The following is a 20245-nucleotide window of genomic DNA, read 5'->3' on the forward strand; positions in this document are numbered from 1 at the left end:
TGCCCATCATCAGCATGATGAAATTGATAGGAGATGTCGAGACAATGCACCCACTAGAAAGATACATCTAGTGACTCCATTCATTACCTTAGCCCAACACATGATGCACCTTCACGGTCATCGCGTTGATATGTCATCCGACCGTCAAACGTCACAATATAATGAAAGGAGACTCATTCTAGAGGTACTACCGGGAGCCCACCGACCTGCCCCGTTGCCAGATCCACCACCGCCATCACCATTCCTTCGTCTTTTCGCTATCCCGCAGCCTCTGGGGCTTTTCTTCACACGAGTCCAAACAACTCACCCCTCAAGGCGATTTCTAGTATTTTTAAAATTGCACTGGATTTATATTACATTCCAAGGAACGTACTGCAATCCACCGTGGGTCTATACCCCCACATACTAGGATGTTTACCTCGCATGGATCGGGTTCACTGTTTGCCCAATGGTGAACCATACTAGTTTGGCATTGTTTGAAACTAGACTATGGTCAATTACTTCATGGACACTAGATATCATTCATGTAGGTAATCATACTAACAGATTGGATTCTGTCCTTCGTACATGCATTAAGTAGTAGAACATGCATCATTGCATCCATTTGTTTTTTTTTTTACATCGCATCCATGAATGAGCAGTATAAGGCGTCAGCGGGTAAGGGTCGTAGGTCCATGTCGTTCTCTACGGGAGAACTGGTCCTGGTCAGATTGAGGCCCAAGAGGTTCTCTCCTGGGGTCGCTACGAAGCTCCACGCTCGTAGCACCGGGCCTTTCCCGATTGCCCAACGGATCAACGACAACGCCTATGTCGTGAGCATCCCACCACATTAGGGGATTAGTTCGATGTTTAACGTCAGTGACTTATCCCGATACCAGCCTTCGCCACCCGTCATCGAGCCTCACAGCCAATTGAGCCTTAGTAGTAATGAAAGTGAGAGCAAACCCACTCCATCTCCGTTTCCCCTCCTTGTACGGCAAGACGCGATAGAAACGATACTGCAGGAGGTAATTCACGCTGAGGGGGAGCGAGTTGGCCGTTCTTTCCTAGTCCATTGGCAGAAGCAACCATCATCCAACGACACGTGGATCTCCGAGGATGACCTTCGCCGACTCCGACCAGACCTGCTGCCTCCACTTGAAGACCTTGCTGAGCTTTGCTCGCCGGAGTCGAGCTCCTCCCACCCCGGGAGGATGATGGAGGACCATCTCAAGGACGACGCCACGATGACGAAGAACCATCTCGAGGATGACGTGATGGGACGTCGTCAGCCACGCCGAGCAGCTCACGCCGACGCTCGCCACCCGGGGTTTAAGTACCCCACGTAAGAACTTTTATCTTTTTACTTATGCTCATTTTCATGTGTGTTTGTATTTTCGGATTCGTGGACTGGGCCAATGTTGTTGGGCCCCGTCCTCGCCGTTTTTACTTTTTATGTTTGTATTTTGAATTTGTAAGGAGAGGCCGAACCACGTCTCACGATGGTTCGTCCTCTCCCACGTTCACTTGGCACCCATCCTCACTATATAAGGGGATGGCATGCCCAAGGAACACCTTGGAGTCATTGTTGAAAAGTTTATTCACAATTCGTCTCCCCCCTATCGTAGAGAGTAGTGTAGGGGGTTTGGCTAGCCCCACCCCACGTCGAGATCACTCCGTGGGTAGAGCCCACGTCTCTCCAGTCGAGATCACTCCGAGGGAGACGTGTTAAAGCGCACCGTCGAGATCACTCCGGTGCGAGGAAAGAGTTTCAAGAAGCTGTCGCCATCAAGAATCGAAAGAGGCCTTCGTCGAGATTACTCCGGGGGTCTTGGGAGATTCAAGAAGCGTCACCGACACGCCATCAACCGGGGAAATCTGCTCCGCCGAGGGAGCACACCCCAGATCCATCAAGAACTCCTCTTTCTTGGAGGGTTCTTGGTTGTTACAGTTCAAGAAAGCCATTTCTTGGTACCTTTTCCCACCTCCACCATCCATTCCCCTTCCCATCACGTTCTTGATCCCTCCTACCACATTCTTGATCCATTTCCCCGCGTTCTTGATCCCTTCTTCCACGTTCTTGATCCATTTCCCCGCGTTCTTGATCCCTTTTTCCACGTTCTTGATCCATTTCCCCGCGTTCTTGATCCCTTCTACCACGTTCTTGATCCATTTCCCCGCGTTCTTGATCCCTTCTTCCACGTTCTTGATCCATTTCCCCGCGTTCTTGATCCCCTCCTCCCACGTTCTTGACCATTTCTTCCCCCCCTTCCCCACGTTCTTGATTCACCCAATTCTCGACCCTCTTCACCCTTGCACCCCTTCCCCTTTCCCTTCCAACCTTTCTTGACTGTCCGCCCTCTCCCTCTTTCTTGAACTTCTTACCCCACCGTCCTCACCCCTTCGCGCCCTGATCCTTCTCCTTCGCCAGCCCGCGTGCGCGACAAAGGTCGGCCGACCCAGCATCACGGAGTGCCTTCGCCACCAGGCTGGGAAACCTGCTGACCGGAACGTGTCGTCGCTGATCGATTGTACGATCCAAGCCGTCCACATCTCGCCTTCAACTCGACGGGATTACACGAACACCTTGAACTAGCGATATCCAAAGTCAGTCTCATCTCCCCTCCATATTTCCAGCATTATTATCTTCTTCAGTCTCGTCTTCCGCTATCACGTCCTCTGCCATTATTGTCGTCATACATCTCGGATAAGATAGCCACCATCGTTGAGTGTAGGAATTCTTGAGGTTGAAGGATTCTCGCTTGATTTTTAGACGCCGAACATTCGTGGGCCGTAAAACGTCCCTCACTAACTAGTCGTCTAGTAGGTCTAGCGGGTCATTGGGAGTCTGATCCTAGGATCATTCCCCTCATTGTCCGGTGTGACTTACACCTCTCACCCAACGATACCTACAACTGCTCATTCGTTCTTTTACTTCATCAGCTTGCATCTCACGCATCCATTCATTCCCTGTGACGTAATACGAGCCGCTCGATCCCGGCCGACATCGTATTACATCAGAATTTTCTTTTGAAATGCACTTGAATACCCATTTAAATCTTTCAATTACTCCTCTTCATCCTAATCAGGGCTTATACATGCCGCTCAAGCCAAGCAATTTAGAGGTTGAGACCAGAATCAAGAAGAACAATCAAGAAATTAAACTAACTTCATCCAAAATGCACCAAAAATTCAAATACAATGAAGGGAAAGGTACCAAACAGGTATATCCAGGATGGGGCTCCTCTATGTCTTGCAACTGTGATAGAGAACCATCAAAAATGACCTCTCGAAATTCAGCTTTTATGCTTAAGTTAAATGATAAAACTTACCATTTTACCCCTAATTAGTAATTAATTTTTACCTATCAATGTAGGCTTGATCTTATGATCGAACTGTACAGATAGAAAGAGGGGATCCAGACGAGCAAATCCATAAAAAATTCATCCCAATCGGACTTCTAGATCAAAACTTATGAAGGAATGAATTTAAACCAATATTAGCCATTGGATTTAAATCCGTTTATTTATAATTTTTCTTTTAAACCACACGCTGAGGTGCCGTCCTCTGACTGGATGGCAACTGTTCAGCTTTTACCGGTGGGTTCATTTTTGTTGCGCCACGTACCCCCTGGCGAAAATAAAAACAAAGAAAAACTCCTAAGTTCGCGATTTGTATACTTTCTGATACACACGTAAATGTGTGTTTCATCTTCATTCTTACTATTTGGAACTCGCCATGTCACCACCCCTGCATGCGCTTTGTATGCACCGCACGGGCGGTAAACTAACCGCCCACTGAGTGCTAGCACTAACCACCGTTGAATTCTCATCCGATGGCTGTGATGAGGCCACGTCGTCGCAATTGAGGGTCGCCTGTCGTATTACACATGAATCCTTTTTAAAAGATAAAATTGCCCCCGGACGCCACCCAAAAATAATTGTGTATATACCCCTTGCGCATTCTCTCTCATCTGGTTTTTCCTAAAAAATATTAAAACAAATATTAAATCATTTGCAGTCGAACCCTGGAAAAATTTAAATGATATCTTTACGCCTGCAACCACGATCGAGAGCTGTTTTGAGGGCATCATTGCAACAAAAATTTACGAAAATCCCTTCAAAGTTTGAAAATAATCTTAATACTCATTTTGTTCCTTATAAATATATCTTTTTTCTTAATAAAAATGTATTTCTTCCTCAAATAAATCTCAGAAAATTCCACTAACACCCTATACAATTCTAGATAACTCTAGAAAATTCACTTATTCATCCGCGTACAAATAAATCTCAAAATTAAATATTAACTTGCCATTTTCATTCAAAAATAATTATTTCAAGCTCAAATAAACCCCTTAAATTCATAGAAATAAAAGAAAATTAGGGGAAAATCAGAAATCACTTGAAAACAGTATCTTTATAAATACATGATAACAACCCCCATTTTAAGCTCTTTAAATGCATAAAACTGTGCTAATAGGATGAAATAAAGACCGAATTTAGGGTGTTATCACTGTCCCACACTAGAGACATGGGCGACGCGTGCCCGCCCTCTCCAACTGCCGGCTATCACTCCCATATTCACCTTGCACCGGTCCAGGCCACGACCCATCATATCCACCACCTGAACCGTCCTGCCTTGACCCAAGTGAGTTGCGCCATCCAGTCCAAGCCATAGCCACGCACGGCTACTCCACACGCGCTGCCCACTTGCGCCAGCTGCACCCATCAACCCTACACCGGGCCGCTCTTGCCACATTTCTCACAACAATTTTGACACTGAGCTGTGCTTGCACCTGTGCTTGTACCATCGTGCTCATACCAACTAGGTGTTGTGCCCAGTCAGGCTGTCTGCACTTGAGACGTGTCATCCTCGTCCGACCGCCATCTGTGCTTCTTGCACTGAGCCGTCGGTACCCGCACCCGTTCCTACACAGTACCATGCCACTGTTTTGGCCCGCGCCCGCAGTCGCCACGCCCGCACATGGGTCAAGTCCCTCTGTCTCTTTACACTGCCATGTGCTCCTACGCTATGTCGCTAGTCGAGCCGTCGATTTCTCTTTGACTCCTCTCCACCCCATCGCGCAGCGGTCATCGTACCGACAAACTACCTGCACCACGAGCCGTCCACATCTAGGTACGTCCTCTCTTCGCCGCTTGATATATTACTCCTTGCAGTTTACTCAATATATTAAGAGAAAACTATGAACGTAATCGAGCATCTTAATGGTATGGATGAGTATGTCCGTTACGTGCGAGCCCTACAGATTGATTATGTTCGGACGTAGACGTTCTCGTCACTCCGACAAGGTTTGAGAGGCCACTGTCACCGCCCTCGGTGACCCTGCCCAAGCTCGGAGTTTGCCACCTCCCTCGAGTCAGAGCTTGCAAGTACGACATGTAGGACGTTCATTGTTCACATCGTAGTTACATATACCTGTCGGCCTCTAACACCCGTATCTCGGTACTAAGCCATCATACTTGGCATCGACCAGATGACCTTCTCGATGACATTCGACATCAAATTGGTATCAGAGCATTGTCTTGATACCCGTCCAAACGAGGACACCAAAATCGTTCGTCATCAGGGTAGCCTAGAGGGAGGATAGCCAAAACAGAAGAACCTTTAACTCGACCAAGTATTGGGAGTGGATTAGCAAAACTATGGAAAAAATTGAAAGAAACAAAGAAATCCCATTGTAATAAAGACAACGAGAGATCGTAGAGTCCAGACTCATGCATAAAGTAAAAAAGCAATGTAGAATAAAAAGGGGTGGAAAAGAAAAGGGAGAAGTAAAGTCTTTGGAAGGACTTCGAATGTCAGTATACTTTCTAGCGACGATGCCCATAGAAACCATTGACCTGTTGTCGTTAGGCTAAAAAATGCGGGCACTTCTGGTTATCGTCCTTTCAAGTCAATACTTCTTCTCAATTGCTTTGCTGAAACCCAAGGTATGAGATCTTTGACAAGCTATGAACTCTTGAACAAGTTCGATCACCTACAACGAATCAAAATCCTAATCAAAAGGAAGTCTAATTTTAACATATTAGGTAGATTAATTTAAGCAGAGTTATACCGCAACAAAGGCGAATAATGCATGATGGGCGGCAACGCACAGGGCTATAGAGGAGGCATGAGGGTGACAAGGGAAATCAACATTGCGACGATGGCAATGTCAAAGAAGACGGTGAGACACTAAGGATGACGACCAGGCTTGAGGGTATTGTGTACAAGTAGAGACGGTGTTGGCCCGACATAACTCTGTACGGTAGCAGCTACATGCCACAATACCTCGCTTGCTATTAGGTTTAGCATTTAAAAAAAATCTCATCTTCCTGTTGGCGTGATGGAAATGCTTTTATGGCCTCCTGGTGGCATCCCCTTTTTTTTTAACAAAACAAAATTGAAAATGTTCGAGATGACAAAAGAGAAGAGAAAAATGTAGTAGATTGGCTAAATTTTCTATCTTACCCCCTTCAACCTCACCAAAACAGAGTGATCGGGGAAAGGTGTCAATAGAGTATTTAGCCAAATCAAAATCATAAGATGAAAAAGGGTAAAGGAAGCTAGTATTTTATTATATCGACCAGTACAGGGTTTCTCGCATTTATCTCCATGTGTTTTACATCTCCAAGTGGGGCCAAGCAGGGTGGAGTCAAGTGCCTTACGCAATAAGCTCGACGTTATTCAAGTGTCCGTATTTCTCCCACGGCTTCTCGTTGGCCAGGTAGAGTCTCTCCACAACACTATTGTGTTTGGTGGTGGCCCTATGGCAATGTGGTAGTTCGTTCTGGCCACAACATGTTGCTGCCTGCCCAGAACACGGTTGAGTGTTCGCGCTTTTCCTGTCTTCCTTCGGTGCTCCCTAATGGCTACCAAGCCAGGTCCTGGATGTGGGGCTCCTCTGTATTGGTGATGGGCCTGAACCCCCCCACAAATATTGCGCAGAGGCGACAAAGCCTCGCTGGTAGAGGCCAAAGATATCACCACAACAGCAACCATCAAGGGCACAAAGAACACACAGCGAGGGGGCACCTCCATCGTACTTTTACTTTGTGAATGCTTTTCTTTTGTCTTCGTTTGTGGAAGGGTATGGTTGTGATAGATGAGAAGACCAGGGCAGCTTTATACAGATGGAATGACCTGTCCTTGGACAGCAAAGCCAGCATCTATGCGTCCCCCGAAAACCATTTAAAGGAACTAAACTTTCCAGAGATTGCTTTGTTTGCACCAATGTTTTTTCTGGGGAAAAGGTAATGGGAGACCATCTCGCCACCAGCACGGAATGACATCAACAGCCTCACTGAGCTGCTCAAGCCGACGCCTGTGACGCGTCATTCAAGTACTCCGCTTGATGACACAACAGCACATGTTCATATTGTATTGTTTATTTTCAAATGTAACTTCCTCTTGAATTGTGGACAAGGCCTTTCGTGTTTTGGGCCTCGTCCTTTTTGAATGGTTATATTTTCGTCACTTGAGGGGGTCACTCGTCAAGAGACGGTTGCCACCTGTTATGGCCAATTTGGGCATACCTTCGACCCTATATAAAGGCTGGCATGCCCAAGAGGACCCTTAGAGATAATTTGAATCAAAGTCAAGAGCGTTAAGGAATTTATGAGCGTCCTTACCGCGTATGAGCACGCTTCGGGCCAGCTCGTTAACGCCTCGAAGAGTAGCTTTATAGTGGGACCTTCCACCACTATAAGGCACTCTGAGATACTCCAGGATCATACACAACTCTCACGAGGACGCCTTCCGTTCGATTATCTTGGATGCCCTATCTTTCTTGGCCCCACTCGTCATCACTATTTTGATGCCGTGCTGGGTAAGCTTAGAAAGAAGCTAGAGGGATGGAAACTTAGTTTCCTCTCCCTAGGAGGCCGTATCCAACTTATTCGGCATGTCCTCATGAGTATCCCGTTACATACCCTTGCGGTCCATTTACTATCTCTTACCGTTCTCCACTCTGTGGAACGCATATGTGCGCGTTTTCTATGGTCTGGCCACCTCGAGGGAGAGATGCGCCATCACTGGGTTTCTTGGGAGAAAGCATGTCGGCCGACGAAAGAAGGAGGTCTAGGGATCAGACGACTTTCGGACGTTCAGGACATGCTTCAAAAGAAGCTTGTATGGCGTATGCGTACCACATTCTCCCCATTGGGGAATTTTATCCTCGCCAAATATGGCGAATGGGCACGTCGCGAGATAGATATTCGGGGATCTAGGAGGTGGCGGGCGTGACAGCGACATTGGCTTGAGATGGCTCAAGTCACACGCTGGCATATAGGCCGAGGTGACATCAGCGCGTGGTATGATACCTTGCATGCTGATGAGCCCCTCGCTTGCCACCCCCAGTTCGTTCCACACCGAGTGAGACTCGTGGTGACTCAATTGCTCAGAGGCAATACACCACACCTCTGGGAGCAACACAGTCTCCCCCTGGACACACTTCCTGAGGTCCAGACTCCACCACTGGACTCGAGTTCTGACTCTGCTATCTGGACACTCACATCTGATGGAGCCTACACGTGCCGCTCTTCTTGGGAACACTTTCGCCCAAAATCCCCTATACAGCATTGGGGTCGCCGTATCTGGCATCCGACCATCCTTACGCGAGTCTCCTTTTTCCTTTGGCGCTTATTACACCGAGGGCTCCCGACTGACGATCGAGTGACTCGTATAGGGCACTCGCTACCTTCCCGCTGCCATTGCTGTCCTTCACTTCCCCGCACAAAGACCATGGATCACCTTTTCTTTTATAGTGAGGTAGCATTGGCATGCTGGCGCCAAATCACAGATCATTGGCGTCTACTGACCCCGTTTGAGTGTTTTGGCAAGCTCTTTCACTCGCCAGTACACTCTAAACGGCGCCCCATCCTATACATCACCATAGCTTATCTACTATGGGAGATATGGAAAGGGCGAAACTCTTGTCGTTTTGCAGGTACACCCATGCGCGCTGTGGACATCCTACGTTGGGTCAAGTTATGGCTACGCCATATTCACCTCCTCATCCCCCCTCGAGACGGCAGCTCAGCATTTGCCTGCGAGCTCCTTGGATCCTTAGGGATGCCCGTGATCCATGCCCCTATCCATACTCAGTACATGATTGTTTATTGGCTCTCACCGCCAGTTGACATCCTCAAACTGAATGTGGATGATGCGGCCAAGGGGAACCCGAGACCACCTGGGGGAGGTGGTATCCTTCAGAATCATACAGGGAGTAGACTCATCCCTTTCTCTTCTTTTTATGGAGTACAGACTAATACAGTAGCCGAGGCTATGGCAATACGCGATGGTCTACTCTTCTGTGAGGAGCGGAACCTTCACAATATCGTCGTCGAGTCAGACTCACGGGTATTAGTTGATATGCTTCGTACAGGTCCATGTTTCCAGTGGTGCCTACACCGCATATGGCAGGATATCATGCGGTGTCGTCATCGAATCAAGTGCTTTCGCCATCAGCTACGAGAGGGCAACCAGACCGCTGACGCCCTCGCCAATCACGCGGTACACACACGGACCCCCTCCTCCTTCTTTCTCTCTTGGCAGACGCTTCCTTCTACAGCTAGGGGATGTTACCAAGTCGATCATCTCGGCCTACCGACCCTCCGCACACGGCGAACCAACGTGAAGGCAGGCCCGCGGGATTGGAGAATCGCGTGGAATGGTGGATTTTGAGGAGCGGATTGCACCCGCCCCGACTAGCGCCCCCCACGCACTTCAGCCCCCGCTTGATGACATGAAGGCAAGGATATCTCCCGACCTACACCGATACCGCCGGGTGGCTCTGGAGGGACGAGGATGACCACACTTCCCCGAGCACCTGCAAGGTATCAATTATGTATCTTTTCTTTTCCTAAACTATGGGTGTGGACGAGTGGGTTCCGAGTGTAATTGGGATATATATACTCGCTCCACGCCTAAAAACATTGAAAAACACTTCACTTAATGATGGAGGACCATCCCAAGGACGACGCCATGAAGACGAAGACCCATCTCGAGGATGATGCAACGAGACGACAACAGCCACAACGAGCAGCTCGCGCCGACGCTCGCCACCCGGGGTTTAAGTACTCCGGGTAAGTATGCATTTTCATTTATGTTTGTTTTTTCTTATATTTCTGGATTTAGGGATTGGGCTAGTGTTGGGCCCCGTCCTTCGTTTTCATTTCCTTTTTTCATTTGTATTTTGAATTTGTAAGGAGAGGCCGAACCACGTCTCACGATGGTTCGTCCTCTCCCACGTTCACTTGGCACCCATCCTCACTATATAAGGGGATGGCATGCCCAAGGAACACCTTGGAGTCATTGTTGAAAAGTTTATTCACAATTCGTCTCCCCCCTATCGTAGAGAGTAGTGTAGGGGGTTTGGCTAGCCCCACCCCACGTCGAGATCACTCCGTGGGTAGAGCCCACGTCTCTCCAGTCGAGACCACTCTGGGAGGATCGTGCTGAAGTGTGCCGTCGAGATCACTCCGGCACGGGTTAAAGATTTTCAAGAAGTCGCTGTCCTTCAGGGCTGAGAAGAGTCTCCGTCGAGATCACTCCGGGAATTCTTGGAGGTTCCTGAACGTCATCAACGTCGCGACCAAGCTGGGAATCCGCTCCGTCGAGGGAGCATTGCCCCGACCATCAAGAACCCGACGCCAGCCAGGTTCTTGCTCCCCCCCCCTTGTCCACCTTCCACCACATCCACCCCTGCCCCCTTCTCCTTCATCCAGCCCATCTCGCCCACATTTCCTTGGACGCCACCCCTTCACCCTCGCTTCTTGATCATCTAACCCCATTTCTTGATATTTCCCGCCGATTCTTGAACGCCACCCATTCTCATCCTCCATTTTCTTGAAATTCTTGATCGCCCAACCGCTTCCCCTTGCCTTTCTTGATCGCCCACCCTCCTTTCCCCATCGTTTCTTGATTCCCAACTGCCTCCTCTTGCCTTTCTTGATCGCCCACCCTCCTTTCCCCATCGTTTCTTGATTCCCAACCGCCTCCTCTTGCCTTTCTTGATCGTCCACCTTTCTTTCCTCTTGATTTCTTGAATTCTTGATTTCTTGATTTCATGATTTCTTGATTTCTTGATCTCACCATATCACCTTGATTCCCCTTCGTCCTCCCCTTCGTCCTCCCATCGCCCTCATCTTTCTTGATTTCTTGACTCCCACCCTCTACGCCATAACTGATTTCTTGGTTTTCTGCCCCACCCACACGACTATTCCCACGATACTTGGTTCGTTGTCTTGCCCGCCCACACGGCTGCGCGGTGCACAAGCCAAGCGCGCGCCTTGTGCGCCCTCTGCTCCAACTCTTGCTACACGCCACCCGTGGACTCAGCTCTTTGCTGGTAGTTACGACCGCACCGTCCACACCCGGTTTCGTCCTCATCAACGACACTCGCCCGCACGATCCGACACTAAGCATCCGCTCGACGACTTGGACGCCTTGGACTAAGCGATACAAAGGTCAGTCTCGTCTCACCTCCATAAACTCCAGTATTATTATCTTCGACAGTCTCGTCTTCCCCTATCGCGTCCGCTACCGCGATATTCTCGAACATCATCGGATAGGACTAGCCACCTTGTCGAGTGTAGGGATTCTTGTGGTAGACGTACTGTCATCCGACTTGGACTCCGAACGCTCCAGGGCTGTTAGACGCCCCTCACTTAGTAGACGTCTAGTAGGTCCAGCGGGTCATTGGGAGTTTGATCTTAGGATCACTTCTCTCTCGTTGATCGGTACGGCCGACGTTGCTATCCGTCAAGTCCTTATCTACTCATTCGTATTTTCTCATCATTCGGCTTACATCCCATACATTCGCACCATAATCCTGTGACGTGAAACGCGCCGATCGATCCCGGCCGTCGTCGTTTCACATCACTTAATAAATAAAAACCTCCTGGGTGGCTTCTAGGGCACGGATGGATCGGTCTACGGGCACAACCCTAGGGTTGGCCGTACCCGGCACCGTGTTTTTTTCCAATTAAAAAAAAAAATTTTGAATCAAAGTGAAAGTTTGAGTTTTTTTTACTTGCTTCGTTTTATTCATAGATAGCCTTGTAGTTGGGTCATGGGAATACCGTGGTCACCACTCCACATCATATCATCCGTGGATCATCGCCATTGCCTCACTCCTGCCATTTTGATTCCACACCACCGTCAAGAATTGCCAATTCTTCATCCATCATCGCTTCAAGAATCACCGAAGAAGCCTCTTCTTGGAGAATCTTGGATCTCGTGTTTGCCCTCTACCTATGACACCTTCACCGCTGGCTGGGCAAGGACGTCCATAAATTGTCATCCTTTGGAAACCATGCACGCGCCCGTGACCACCACACTCTGAGGCCCTGCCGCACCCTCATCCTACCACTTGATCGCCCATTCTGCACTTGCACTCTGCCATGCCAAGCCCTGTCGTACCGCATCCTGCCACGCAGCAGCCCTCCAGCGTGCGCGCCCGCACAACTCTTCTGCACTCAGTCGTGCCCAAGCTCTGTCACGCACCACCCTCAGCCGCGTGCATGCCCTCTACTGCACATGTAGGCGCCCGCTGCCCTTGGTGCCCTGCCCGCCGCACACTATGCCCACACTCGGTGTTCTATCCATGGACCACGCCCTGTTGGTGCACCTGATCTTGGTCGGGTCGGCTCACGGATCTGCTGCCAATCGATGGATATCACACCTATCAGGTTCTACCGTCTTCTCCTTCATCACAGATCAATTATTTCTTACAATATTGTTGAATTTTGATCCACGCCTCCAAGAGATAGGATTGTCCTTGACAATTGAATGTAAATTCACCATAGTGAGCGATAGGATATTTTGTTCTGGTTAACCACTAGTAGTTTACTGTGGAGAATTGGATGCTGAAGGGTAACTGATTTTACCCCTCATCTTGTAGCATCTAATTGGCCCAAAGGGACATTAAGGAGTTGATTGTGAATCAATCAAACTTCATTGATTTAATTGAGTGTTCGACTTTAGTAGTCTTACTTCGTACTTCTCGTTAAATTTCAAATTTTGTATCATATCATTTTACCTCGTTTGTATGCGCCGTCTCTCTGTGTTGTAATATGTACCGCTCGATCCCAGCCGACTACGTATTACATCAAAAGGGTTTTGACTTTGGAGAATAATCACAGGAAGATAACTGACTGGACTGCAAAAAAGAACCAAATGCACTACAATGGAGTATTGTTTTAGAAAATCAGGCCCCATTGTTCTTTCTTGCTCGAAAAGAGGTCATTTTGGTCAACAAGGGATGTTTAACTCGTTTAAATGAGGAAGGTCGTATAACCCATGCCGTACTTATTGGCAAAGGAAGTTTGGGTAACACCCTCTACTGTATCACCCAATGGAGAGTAAAAGCATCCATCAATAAGAGGAGGGTGTTGGCTACTGCACCAATGGATGCGGTGGGAACAATCTCTCACCATATACAGAAATTCCGCTTGCTTTTTTTTTACCCATCCATCCAGTAACATTTCGTTCATCGTGCGGTCCGTCAATATAGAACAGGGAAAATAGGAGAAAGAAAGAACAAAAAAGAGGGGAGAAAGGCAACCCATGTTAACCACCGCGAGGTCATTTGTCAACTACTCCTACTAGGGTGTTGGAACCTAGCTCTCTCATTTCAGCAACCCACACAGACAAGGTAAGGACAGGTACTCACTCTCTTGATCTCACACATAGAAAAAAGAAATTATGTTCTCACTCTCTTGATCTCACACTGAGAAACAAGATTTCAGTTCTCACTCTCTTGATCTCACAAAGAGAAACAAGAAGTATAAACACTTTGAGAGAGGAAGGAACCTTGATGCACACAGCATACTAAAACAATGAAACTCCTACATATTTTTAGGCACTCCCCCATAACTGCCTATGGACTTATAAAAACCCTCACTACACTCTTGTCCTTGTGCTTGGTCTTCAAAGACACCAGCCTTTAGTTCCTCTGAATTAGCTTCTGTGTCCATATCTCCTTATGCCAGTGGACTTGCTTATTTCTCGTCTTATTCAAAAATAATCCTAAAATAAGTGAGTCAAGATTAACTTTCAAACAGTAGCGTCTAGTTTACCGAAGCACATGTCACGACATTTCTTGCGGAAAACAAGACAAGTAGATGGAAAATGAGTCTGCCAGGTATTTCGGAGGGTGCGCTCTTTATAAACCCACGGCGATGGGAGGAGCATCCCACCCGGTCTGCACCTGCCTCTTCACCATGGATGTAGCCAATAACCGCAAGAGACGGTCTGAGGCTTAGCCGTAGCAAAAGCCACCAATTTTTTATTTCAAATCTAATACCATGATCCTGAAATCTTACTCAAAGGTTCCAAGGGAATCCATGCGGCATCAGAAACCATATCAACAGAGCAGGGGATTACATCTTCACCGGTGCATCCCAAGGCATGCGCGCCCCACTGTCCAATGTCTTGATATAAAAATAAGCCCAAGGCCGAGTTGGCAAACAAGATCTCGGTAAGTTTTAAATGCTTCGAGGCACCGTGGGGAGAATAATTTTGAATATTTCTCTATCAGTTTAAAGACAAGGAAACAATGGTAAGAAGGTATCGATCATCATTGAGAGTAAGCCAACTGGAGCTGTGTTGGAACCTACCTCTCTCAATTCAGCAACTCACACAGAGAAGTAAGAACGCGCACTCAATCTCATGATCTCACACGTAGAAACAGGAATTTGTGTTCTCACTCTCTTGATCTCACACTAAGAAACAAGATTTAATCTCTCACTCTCTTGATCTCATAAAGAGAAACAAGAAGAAAGAACACTTTGAGAGATGAAAGAACCTTAATGCATACAGCATACTACAACAATGAAACTCCTGCATATTCATAGACACTCCCCCATAACTGCCTATGGAGTTAAATAAACCCTGACCACAAACCTGTCCATGTGCGTGGTCTTCGAGGACACTAGTCTTTAGTTCCTCAAAATCAGCTCTTGCATCCATATCTCCTTATGCCACGTTGACTTAGTTATTTCTTTACTTATTTAAAATTACTATCTCCTAAAATGCCTGATTAAGGATTAACTGTTAAACACTCCCTCTTAATGTTGACATTCTTTATTCTCATAGCCACCTTGAGTGATATTCTCTGATGGCCTACAAGAGAGTGGATACATGCTCTAGTCCTGTATCCGTCAGATTGGCCTCCTTATCTTCCTCGTCGTCACTTAGACAGTGTGATGCATAATGTCCATATTGATGACAATTATAGCAATTTACCTTTGACTTATGACAAGGATTGTAGGCATTGCTTTGCCTTGTTCATTGCTTCCACGAGCTCGACCTCTTCCACGACAACATCTTCCATCATTTCTTGCAAGAAGTGTATGCTCTTCTTCAACTGAAACTCATTCTCCGAACTTGTCTTCTTGCACCTTCAATGAGCCCACAAGTTCTTCAAGGGACAATGACTTGATGTCGCAAAACTGCTCTATCACCACGGTGACATTGTCGAACTTCGCCGGTGTTGCTCGCAGCAACCTTCCAACAACATCGCCTTTGGTGAGCTTCTCTCCCAGATTGCGCATCTCCAACACAAACCTAGCTAACTTGCCAACAAAATCAACAACTGAGTCATCCTTACCCATCTTCAGGTTCTCGTACTTTTGCTCCAACGCATGAATGCGATCTTGCTTCACTCTATCGACACCGAAGTTAATCACTCGAAGAGTCTCCCACGTCTCCTTCAAGCTTTTATCTTCGTCAATTTGAAGCTGAAAATCTTCGGAAATAGTTCCAAAAATGGTTGCCATATCAAGATGGTCCTTTGTCCTTGGCACATCATCCTCGATGACAGTGCTCCACAACCCATACGCCTCAAGCAATATCTTCATCCTCTTTGCCCATGGAGGTTAGTTTGTCCTAGAAACAGTAGGGAACGCAGTATAGACATCAAACATACACGTCGCTCTTGACACTCCCATGTTGGCTCCGTACCCGTCCACACAGGACCCTACACCAGCCTCTGATATCGGCACCGCTCCTCATCTCGGCATCACCATGCTTATTGGACCACGAACCTTGCTCCGATACCACTTGTTGGAACCTGGCTCTCTCACTTCAGCAACTCACACAGAGAACGGAAGGACATGCACTCACTCTCTTGATCTCACAAACATAAACAAGATTTGAGTTCTCACTCTCTATATCTCACAAAGAGAGACAAGAAGGAAGAACACTTTGATAGAGGAAGGAACCTTGATGCACACAGCGTAATACAACAATGAAAACTCCTACGTACTTATCGGCACTCCCCCCCCATAACGGCTTATGGATTTGAACACACCCTAACCACACACTTGTCCATGTGCTTGGTCTTCAAAGACACCAGTCTTTAGCTCCTCAAAATAATTTGCTGCCTCCACATCTCCTTATGCCATGTTGACTTGGTTATTTCTTGACTTATTCAAAACTACTGTCTCCCAAAATAACTGAGTCAATATTAACTGTCCAGCCAGCTGTGCGTTGACATCCCTAGAAAATGGATCTGTTGGGGTGTGTCAGCCCCCCCATTACGAGAATGTGAAGGGGAGGGGGGCCTTGACTAGTCAAAGCCCCAATAATGGAGGGGGGAGTTGAAAAGGCTTAACCCCCCTCCCCTTGTCTCTTTGTGGGAATATGAAGAGGCTTTTTTGGGGAATATGAAAAGGCTCATGGCTTTTCATATTCCAGACCTTTCACATTCCCTGAAACTGTAATTGGCCCTCTATATATAGAGGGCAAACCTATTTTCAAAGGCAATGCATATGAGTTTTCTGTTCATTCTTCTTGTCTCCTCCTCTCTTCTCCTCTCTCTCTACCTTGGTTTGTCTTCATCACTCTTTGGTGGTCACTCCCTTGGCTTGGGAGTTCAAGGAGTTGCTCTGCAGCACCATACGAGAAGTCGTTGCCCTGCACCAAGAGCCTTGCACGTTGACGTCACGCTGGTGACGTAAAGAGGTTCTTGTTATCTGTCTCTATTTGCCGACTTATCTTGTCCGAGTTGATTCCGCATTTCACCGTAGCGTCTTGGGTCGTTGTTTTCTCTTCAACGAGTTCCAACAGGATCCAAAGCTGGAGACTTCCCATTCTCTTGGCAAGAGGCCGTCGTAAACAGTAGTGTTGTATGGCATCTCAATGTGCGCGCAATCCCTTGCGCCGATGATCAGGCGGTAATTGATCCCCATCATCACCTGTTTCTGGCCACCAAGGATGAGGGTGAGAGTGAGGCCCGCCACGGACCGTCGGTTGTCCTGCACCACAGCGAACTGACCCAGTGACCTGATCTCGGGCGCGTTGGGATCACGGATCAATCAGTACCCACCCACGATGCGCGGAGGGAACATGGCCGCATCTCTGCCACTGGGCAGAGCCAGTACCAGCAGGGGAGTGTTGGACAGTTAATCTTGACTTAGTTAACTTAGGAATTGGAGTTTTTTATTAAGTCAACAAAGAACTTAAATCTTTTTTCTTTTTGGAGTTTTTGAATAAAACTTAAGTTCTCACTCTCTTTGTGAGATCAAGAGAGTAAGAACTTAAATCTTGTTTCTGGATGTGAGATCAAGAGAGTGAGAACATAAACCTTTTGTTCTCTTGTGTGAGATCAAGAGAGTGAGTGTCTGTCCTGTACTTCTCTGTGTGAGTTGTTAAAGTAAGAGAACTAGGTTCCAACAGCTACTACGTGTGTTAAACATTTCTCAAAAGAAGCTACGGGGGTCGTTATTCAGATCTAGGTGTCCTCGTCCCACTATACATGTTGAGTCCGGCTCACAGGCGAGACACCATAAGAGCGCTGAGTGATGAATTTTGCGTGCGTATATATTCGGTTAGATTAGCGGATATATCCTTGGTTTGAGTTCGTCAACCTTAGATCTTTTGTAGTTTCGGTGAGATTGTCACAAAATTTTCGGTGAGATTATCGTAGAAATAGAAGTCGGTTTCTATCGAATTGAAATTAGCCGTTCGAATGGCCGTCGTACTTTTCGTAAGCATAGACCACAGCCCTTAAAGTACACCCCAAATGCGGATATCCAAATTACAAACCTTCTAGTGACAGAGTTTTAACTTACCTGGTTTCCATGTATATTTTCGCCCATACGCCTATGTGCAATGTCTTAGTTCAAAATTTTTATTGTGTTACGCTTGTTATCCAACTTTAGGGCACCGACACTCTTTTATAATAATAAAAATCTCTCTATCGTTTCGGATGTTTGAAGGAGATTAAAAGACCTGGCCGGCTTATATGGTCCACGTTAAAACTTGAGGACCAAGTCTGGCCGTACATGAAAAATGATATCGAGATCACACATTTGCTAGAGAATTTCATAGCTGACATCAGTTAATTCTTTGACTTTTGGAGACTATTTTCTCGGCTATGAGGGGAAACTATTTTGACCTCATTATGAGGGTGTATTGTTTGTAACCGAGTGCCGTTGCTGGTACACCCATGTAGCTGACGGGAGAAATCAGACAAAGAAAATGATATTTTCCCTCTTGGGATGGGAAGAGGGATAATTACTAGTGCCAACACTTCTGATTGAAATCTTTAAAAAACCCACTGGATTGCAATAAATGGCCTTGAACGACGCCTCTCCTTCCGTATCCAACCCACGGAATGAATCCCCATTCAACCTTCTAGTATTATTTAAATGCTCTACGATAAAGAAAAATCATAGGAAGCGCGTCGTACGTATTTGGGAATCCACACGGAAAAATGGAAACAGCCACCGGTACATGGGTTCTGACTACAGTGAAGGAACTCTTGCCCGATAAAGCAGAACCGCTCTATTCTGCAGGGGTCATCATCATACGGCAGTATTCCATACAGCCCACAAAAACAAACAAGAAAACAAGAAGAACGCGACCAAAGTAGCCCATGGAGAACCGGAGCAAGCTTCTTCATCTCCTACCTGTCCTCGTCGCACTGCTGCTTGTGGCTCTGCCCAACGGCGGGGATGCGGCCTTGTTCCCGCTACGAATCATTAGAGGGTACCAACCGATCAGAGATCTAGACGCGGCGGAAAACAAGACGCTCGCCCATCTTGACTTGGCTCAGTATAACGAGCTGTCCGCGGCGTCGCTAAACTTAATTACGGGACATTATCTTGAGGAAGATGGAAGTGGATGGACAATTCAGCATCTTTCTATCTTGCGACTTTTAGCTGATTTTTGAGGTTTGTTTGTGACATGTCGCTGAACTTCAACCGCGTCCTTGCCGCCCAGCAACAGGTGGTGATGGCAATGAACTACAACCTGTTCATCTGCACAAGACCTCGCACAGGCATTCAGAAGCTCTGCGAGGTGTCTGTTTACGATGGGCTTTCTCCAAATGAGTGCGAGCTCTCCAGATTTAAACCCAAAATTTAAGGCATGTCAAGGCACGGCCTTTGTTCGCTTACTCTGATTCAAGAAATAAACAGCTTAACTGGTTCAGAAATTCGACAGTTAAATCACAGATAATTTTCGTTTCTACTGTCAATTCCTCCTTGAATCATTTCTATTGTGAATCGACCAGCAAGATAACACTGCGAAAATTCAAATTACATGAAATGGTGGAAAACAGACTAAGAAGTTGTTGGACTCTTGAATTGTATTCTCTTTGAATCGATTATTATTGCGTTTGTAAAATAAAGTCACCAAGAGAAGCCGTGGATAAGCTTGAAAATACTTTTCAAGCAGAAATCAGTCTACAATTTAGGAACTTCATCGAGACTTATATAATATAAATGAGGGAAACTTGTCAACAGACGCCAATGTATCTCATTCCAGAGCCATTATCAAATCTTTGGAGTCAGCCAGACAACAGATTAGAGATGCATCAACGATATTTAATTTTCTGAGAGGTGTGGAAATCAAATATTTATCATAAATTATCTAGAACATTAATCGCTAGAGATTTGACGACGTCGTGATACATCTTAAAGCACGTGATGTCTACCTGTTCTATCAACAAAGTACAAATGCATTATAAATTTCCAAACCGATAATAGATAATGTAGTTTATGTTTGAATTTCATTCTTCTTCTTGTCCTGTCAAGGAAGAGAAAACCAACCAGGTCATCCTGCAAGGATTAATTAGGGATGGGTTATACTATCCAGAATCTCGACCACGCCATCCTTCCGCTTAAATTGGATTAAAAGCATAATCACGCGCCAGGCATACCAATCTTGGACATCCACACTCTAGAGTTTCAAGATGTAATAAGAAAATTTTGATTTGCATGTTACACATTTGAATAGGCACTCTAGATGTGAATCC

General features: G+C 46.6%; 1 protein-coding gene across 1 annotated transcript; it reads left to right on the forward strand.

The window, feature by feature from the left end:
• The first annotated feature begins 18862 nt into the window (after positions 1-18862).
• On the forward strand, positions 18863-19353 carry LOC144707379 (cysteine proteinase inhibitor 8-like). Its single transcript, XM_078580482.1, has 2 exons — positions 18863-19053; positions 19161-19353. Exons 1-2 carry the CDS (start codon positions 18863-18865, stop codon positions 19351-19353), a joined length of 384 nt encoding a protein of 127 aa, XP_078436608.1.
• The last annotated feature ends 892 nt before the right edge of the window (positions 19354-20245 follow it).

Source organism: Wolffia australiana, chromosome 9 (assembly GCF_029677425.1).
Source record: "Wolffia australiana isolate 7733 chromosome 9, ASM2967742v1".
In the NCBI taxonomy this organism is placed as follows: Eukaryota; Viridiplantae; Streptophyta; class Magnoliopsida; order Alismatales; family Araceae; genus Wolffia; species Wolffia australiana.

Excerpts from the sequence above, each read along its gene's own strand:
- LOC144707379 (XM_078580482.1), top strand. The coding sequence starts at position 18,863 with ATGGAGAACCGGAGCAAGCTTCTTCATCTCCTACCTGTCCTCGTCGCA. Across the intron at positions 19,054-19,160 it reads TTGGCTCAGTATAACGAGCT|GTTTGTTTGTGACATGTCGC; the intron begins GTCCGCGGCGTC and ends CTGATTTTTGAG.